The 7,140-nt window shown below is 41.7% G+C and overlaps 1 protein-coding gene across 1 annotated transcript in view; it reads right to left on the minus strand.

The window, feature by feature from the left end:
• Positions 1-303: 303 nt before the first annotated feature.
• The window catches only part of LOC121328985 (filamin-A-like), a 7,372-nt gene continuing 535 nt past the window's right edge, over positions 304-7,140 (minus strand). The window contains exons 2-7 of the mRNA XM_041274145.1: positions 6,804-7,007; positions 4,183-4,315; positions 3,644-3,820; positions 3,140-3,358; positions 1,823-2,026; positions 304-1,375 (exon numbers count right to left, since the gene is read on the minus strand). Coding sequence (XP_041130079.1) covers positions 1,188-1,375; positions 1,823-2,026; positions 3,140-3,358; positions 3,644-3,820; positions 4,183-4,315; positions 6,804-7,007 — 1,125 coding nt within the window. The 3' untranslated portion in view covers positions 304-1,187. The remainder of the gene's footprint in view (positions 1,376-1,822; positions 2,027-3,139; positions 3,359-3,643; positions 3,821-4,182; positions 4,316-6,803; positions 7,008-7,140) is intronic.

Below are 7,140 nucleotides of genomic sequence, written 5' to 3' on the forward strand. Positions count from 1 at the left end.
TTATGATCTTTCAGTTTTGTATTTAATATATAAAAAATAAAAACTTCCCCTTACAGTTTGGAGTATGGGATGTAAATAAGTGGGGGTGGGGGGGTATCCTCATTTAAATGCATGAAACTGGGGCACTGACAAAATGAAGAAGGTTCAAGGGAGTGTAGACTTTCTATTGGCACTGTGTAATATATAAAATGGCATTAGCTTTTAAAAGCAACAGAATACTTAAAGTATGTGAACTGACAAAATACATGCCAACAACTTCTGAAGCATTCCTGACCAGATGAACGCAGTAAATGAAACAGATAATTTGTAGTAAAGCATACTTTATTAAAGAACTTTTTTTTTCTGTAATATTTTTAAAAAGGACAGAACTACAAAATGTGCATGAAAAGGCAGAGAAAATGGTTAGAAAGAATTAGGCCAACTGCTTTTATTTTTTTCTTAACATTAAACCAACACGTACTTGTGTAAGCTAGAAATGCTTTAGTCAAAGCCATGAAATTAACAATTAAGAAAAAAAAAAGTATCCTACAAGCTTGTGAACATTAATTTGAAATCTGATTTTATTCTACTCCCAGAATCCCCTCTTCAAGCTCTGCTCAGCTTCCATGCCGGGGGCGGGGTTACACAAAGGAGTAATGTGTTCCGATAGGCTGGTTTGTAACTACAACAGCGCAAACAAACTTTAGAATACTCTTCTTTTTAACCACAAAAGAAACTGAATTTGTTTGTCAAAAACAGTAAAAAATAAAGACATTAGATTTCAAACTTGTAACAGTCAATAGCTTCCGAACAACATTTAAGTCACTGAAACATTTGGACACAAAATAGGGAGTGAACAAAAAAAATGACCTCCTGTTGCACAAAACATTTCTGATCAGAGGCCAGTATGTTCAACAATATGTATTTTTTCCTTTTAAATTTATATTAAGTAGTGTAGCAAGACATCGTTACAGCACTTAAATGAGATAATGCACTTGGGGGAAAAGGCATTTTAAACATCAGTCTTATTATGTATGCGTGTATGTATGCATGCATTTCTACTGCATGCTGGAGGAGAAAATACTTAACAGCATTGTTAGTTTTAGTGTAAAAAGAGGCAATTCAGAACAGAAAGGCACTGGGTTTGGTATCAGCCAACAGGAGGTCTAGATTTGTGAAGGTGCGCAGTTTTAAAGGGATGGCATGTTTTAGGGGACAGACACTTGGTAAGGGCTCCCGGGAACGTGCTCCTCGCCCCACTTCACCACCAGGATGTAGTCGCCCTTGTCTTTGAGCTGGTACGTGACGTTGTAGAGCAGCTTGCCCTGGTGCTTCACGATGATCTCCTCGCACGGGACCTTGGGGCCATGCACTCCCACTAGCAGCATGTTGTTCCCTGTAGTGATGGAGAAAGACAGGTCATTCACAACCGCAAAAAGTTGGAACAGGATCAGACAGGTTCACTAGAACTCCTCAAACTGAGGGGTGCAGAAATGCATGGTTCAGGATTACCATGCACATCTTAAGATCTACAGTTATGGCCAAAAAAAAAAAAAAAGTCACCCTATAGAATTTTACAAAAATTGCATCAGTCCAATAAAATCTGCTTAATGTTATGTTGACATATTGAATTACATAACGCTTTGTAGGTTTGCCCAACAAAGGATTTAAAAAAAAGTTTCTTGTAGGTTTTTGATTACATAAAAAAAAAAGACCTAAGTCAATGTTATATTTTATCCATCTAAAAAAGGAGTTGCTATGACAGGTAAGAGGAAGTGGGGTTGACTGGGCTAGTTAAGAGGCAAAAAAACATCTCTTCCCTCAGGACTAACCCCACACTGACCTGCTTTGCTGCAGTCCACGCTAAAGCTGTTCTTCTGGCCCACATAGGCCTTGGAGAGGCCTAGGCCCTTGGCCACCACACGGCTGGCATCAGAGGTACCTCGAGAGGGCGCCCCCTGCTGGAGAACAGCCTGAGAGCGCGCGACGGAGTCCACCAAGACAGAGGAGGTCTCGTTGAGGTTGTGACTTGTCACCAAACGTGGACCTGTGGACAGAGAATGACATCAAGAACTACCGGCACACGAGTGGATTTAGAAATGCTGCAGATTAACTGGATCCATTCAATACCACATTTTCCAGGAACAGGAATTCAAATACATGCAGTGAAACTTCAAGGTGAAGGGACTAACATGCAGCCAACTGAACAGCTTGCAGAAGTTCCTGTGCCTTGCACGAATGCATCCGGCAACATACGGTATAGGTATTCAAGTCAGTAAATGGATGGAAAGCAGACAGAAAGACTCTCCAAAGCTGGAGAAAAACTTTACATCTGCACTTTTATATAGAAAGTTTAGTAAATCAGAAATTAATTCTACCACATTTTCTCCCGATTTGAAATGTCCAATTGTATCTTTAGGCTTGGCTTTCCGCTACCACTCCTGCACTGATTTCGGGAGCGGCGAAGATGAACACATGCTGTCCTCCGAAGTGTGTGGTCAGCCGCACAGTCCCCCCGGGGCAGTGCTCAGCCAATTGTGTGCCGCCCCATGGGAGCTTCCATCCACTGACTTGAACCGGCAGCCTCCAGGCTATAGGGCACATCCGGCACTCTGCATGGAGCCCCCTTATTTCTACTTAACTGTACTTGTCCTGAACATTCCATGTAAAAAAAAATCTGTTTTTGCTTTAATGTCCAAGAGAAACTACAAAACAAGCATTAACGGATTAACATAGGATTGGTCCTTAAAAAAAGGTGAAGTTCAGCCAGTTTATTTACACTTTCTTCATAACTTAAATGCAAAACACTTTGATCGTTTAAGACCCAAAGTTCCGAGATCAGCTGGCTACTAGGAACCAGACAAGCTTAGATGGGCTGACCGGCCTCCTCTTGTTTATAAATTCTTACAAGTTTATGCCATGGTTAAGGCCCAAGCGGATTTGAAGTGCTTGTCCTATTAGCAACTGCATCAAAAATGGAAAGCAAGGTTGGTAACCAGGCAAGCAGAAATAAGCATTTGGAAAAGGTGCAGAAAACTACCACAATCTTCCAAAACACAAAAAGTTTTGTGCCGTCGCCCCAACGCCAATTAAAACCTTAAGCTCAATATTCCCCACTCGGCTGGCCCTATGTAGAGAAATGCCTCCCTCAGTCTCTTACCGGTGATCTTGGCTTTGAAAGGGCTGCCCACAATGTGGTAGGGTCCCCCGTATTTGATGGAGATCAGGTAGCTGCCCGGCGCCATGGGCGTGTAGGTCACCTTGTAACCCTCGGCACACTCCTGACAGTCCATCTTGACCTTAGAGGGGCCGTCGATAGTGACCGCCAGAGCACCAGGACCGGCGGCACTGGTGTTCACAATGAACTCGCATGGGGATCCTGCGCACGACAAGAACACAGCAATCACGGACCAGGTTCACATTTAACATGGTTACAAAGAGGTGGAACACAGCAGTCCCAGGTAGTGATTCGATAAGCCTCACAATGCAAGTGATGGTCCTGATGGGTTAACTTGCAGGACACACAAAATTGACTGTTTTGTTAACCCTGTTCATGTATGAAATAAATAACTTCACTTTTTTTTTTTTTTTTTTTTTTTTAAAAATCAGCTACCAGTCTATGCGCCCTCATTTCGGAACACTGCTCGTGTTCTTGAATACACACCTGTGGTCCCAGACTCCAGCCCTGCCCCGTATGCAGACACCATCCCGGGGTCGCCAGCCTGTCCTGTTTCCCCAACCCGGACCTTGAAGGGGCTTCCTGGGATATGAGAGCCATTGAACTTGACGTCTATCAGGTACAGTCCGTTCTCGCGAGGGATGAAGCGAACTGCGTACTTGTCTGAAATCAAGCACAGAAAAAACCAAATAAGCTTCACCTAGAGAGATTATGGTTTGTCTTCAGTACTTAAAGCTTTGCATTAGCCAACAGCCTTGCACCCCCCCCCCCCCAATCCTCTTAGACTTGCTGTTTATCATCAGTTGTAAATACTTAAAACAAAGTCAGTCTGTCAATTAAAATAGCTTCAAATGAAAGCACTTAATAGTAATTGTTGCAAATTATGTCTAATGTTAATTTCTTCCAAAGGAATTGGGGAAGGATTTTGAAAAAAGGAACTGGCCCTAGTCGCTGGACTGGTTTCTTTTTTCGAATTGGTCGGCCTTGTGCAGGATGACTGGATCCTTTGTTCTAAAGCCACACACCTTCATCGATCTCTGTAACGCAGCATTGCTCCAGAGCTCCAGATGGGCTGTGCACTTTGGCGTCGATGACTCCCTTGGCTCCGTTCAGGCTGACTGCGAAGGAGGCAGGCTGGTTCACCTTCAAGCCAGACTCCTGGAACACAGACATTGGAGCTCTCAAATGCTACAGGTTCCCCCCTGGCCATCGCCACATCTAAACTTTGGGGCACAGTAATTTGCCAGTGGAAGGGACTAGACATTTTTGGTTGACCTGGCCATGTTTTTCAGTTTCAAAATTACATTTGTACATAATTGTCACTTCCATCCATGTCCTGTCCCCCCACCCCCACCCTTCAAGGAGTGGGGGGGGGGGGGGGGGGGGGGGTGGAATGGGTTACCTCGTCATGTTGCTGAAATCAGAGATCCTTTAAGACACAACGTGACAAAGTTGTATGATCAAAATCAGGCCAAATGGCTTCCTCTGTAAAAATTGTTTTTACTGCATGTCATTTACAATAAAAACACATCTCTTGTAAAAACTCCCTTTATCCATCCTGAGATACTGAATGTAATTTCTCCATGGTGATGTCAATATGCTTATCCTGTAGCCTTTATGAAAGACATTGTTGCACAACACCAGAAATTAATACAAGTATTTCAATTTATAACTAGGCCAGTCCTTAAATGTATAGTCCCTTTAAAAGAAAAGCATTTTTTGAAGTACGTTCTGTTGAACCATGGCTACTGGTTTAAAGCAAGAGATATTAAAACTTGGCAAGAATGAAGGTCCTAGATTCAAAATGGCAGTTTTCAAAAATCAATGCAGTAAAATAAGTTTACTAAAATGTTACTTCCTGCGCTGTAGGTCACATGGCCTGATTAAAGACCAACAGCACAGGAAGTAATCCAATAACAGTAGTCTTTCACATCTATAACAGTCTATAGAAATGTCTGTGCATTGTAAAATGAAGTACAAATACAAGCCAAGAGGGAATCTATAAAGTAAGACTTTCCACAATTGAAAATGGCTACAGAAAGAAAAAAAAAGATTAAACATTTAAAAGCATAATGTAAAAAAGAGTCACATTCAAAAGTTAATTCAATGCAACAAAACATTCCTATATATAAAAATGCTTACCTGAAATATTTAGTTTATGTCCACCTTTTAAAAAGACATTCTAAATTTCACCATCAGTGAATTCGCAAACTGAATACAAACAAATGTAATGACATGCGACATGTCCCCTTGTGCTGGACAGAGCGATCTTTAGCAGAAACGTTTCCAATCTTTGATGCAGCTGGTGTCTCTTCCATGGAAGACTTTAAAGAAATCATGCAGCTCTATGCAGCGTGTGTTCAATCATTTACCAGAAGGAAGTAAACTGGCTGCCAGGTTCCTAAATGCAGCGTAACAGGCAGCGCGTCAATCAGGCAAACGTTTGCTGTATTTAACTGACCACATTTACACTATTCAAGAAATGGGAATTTAAACAGAACTACATATTAAATAGAACAGCAATGGTTAGGTCACAGAAATCAAATAAGAGAAGATAGCGATTTAAAAAAATATTTAACACTGCAATGCCCTTAACGGAACATACATTTGCAAATGCCATCATGAGTTTTACTGCAACAGAGACTGGACTTATTGGCACACAGATAATGTGCCCATAAGCCCTTCTAGAGGAATCTCTGTCAATTCAAACCTGAGTTCAGAGGATTCTGTTAAGAGCCTTTAGAAAGAGACACGAGAAAAACACACTGGCCCTTCAGTGGCCACTCCGGGTGGCCGTAACCACCCAGCAGTCAGTAGCAGAATCTCCCCTAATCCCCTTGCCTGTCTGCTGCACTAGATCTTCCTGCTCCTCACCTCCTGGTTCTCTTTACTACTGCCTGAACATCAATGTCCAGAAGTTTCACATCACCCTAAAGAATGAACTCATTTTGCTTCAGTCAAATGAAACCTGCTGAACGACGTTACGTTAACGTTACTGACAAATTGAAAGATGACATTTCTACAATTCAAGGTGATGCTAAACTTTTGGCCATAGCAGTAGAGGCAAACACTGCTTAAAATGTAAAAAAAAAAAAAATCAAATTATAAATCTTCTCTATTAAAACAATGCCAAATTTAGAAAGCCAATACAATTTTTTTTTTTTTAAAGTTTAGAAATTCAGATTATCAGAGCAAAATGCATCCAATCTGGTGTTCAGAAAAGCATCTCTGCTCTCTAGTAATTTAATAGGCTATTGAGTTTAATTTACTCCAGAGCAATTTACTGCAACATGGTATGAATTACACTTCCAGCTAACCGAAAATATTTTAAAATTGAAATATTCAAAAATGTAAAATAAAACCTAGCGCTTATGTGCTGTTAAGTTATCGATTTTAAACCAAGTCTAAATATATGCCTGCTCTACTAATATGTTAACCAACCGTGGTCCTGGAGAACCACATTCCTACAGGTTTTCTGGGTATGGGAAAAAAAATGGATTCAATTCGATAATCCTGCACCTCTTCAGGGCCAGCCCTGTGAATCTATTATAAAACGTGTCCCTGGTCTGATAAAGCACTGCCACTCCCTCGGAGTTTCTGCTGCTGAGCGGGTGGTGACGGACGCATGTCTTTCTCAATGCCTCACCTGAAGACTAGCAACAGTGAGTCTGCGAGCATCGTCCGAGGGGGAGGCCACTGGCACAATGATGGGGCTGTCGGGAATGTGCTCGTCGTTGAACTTGATCGACACCTCGTAGTCACCTGGGAACGGCACGGACAAGACAGCGAGATCAGAGAGACGAAGGAAAACATTCGCTAGGTTTGGAGTATCCGTGACCTGTTTACAATCCTAGGGTCGTTCATGTAACTTTCTTGGTTTTAACCTTTATCTGATAATGTGCAAGAACCAGACACTGCTCTCCCATGGTTTTCTATGGGAGGACAGAAGTTCTGTTATTACAAGATATAGCCTTCAAAGAAAA

This window comes from Polyodon spathula, chromosome 16 (genome assembly GCF_017654505.1).
Source record: "Polyodon spathula isolate WHYD16114869_AA chromosome 16, ASM1765450v1, whole genome shotgun sequence".
Taxonomy (NCBI): domain Eukaryota; kingdom Metazoa; phylum Chordata; class Actinopteri; order Acipenseriformes; family Polyodontidae; genus Polyodon; species Polyodon spathula.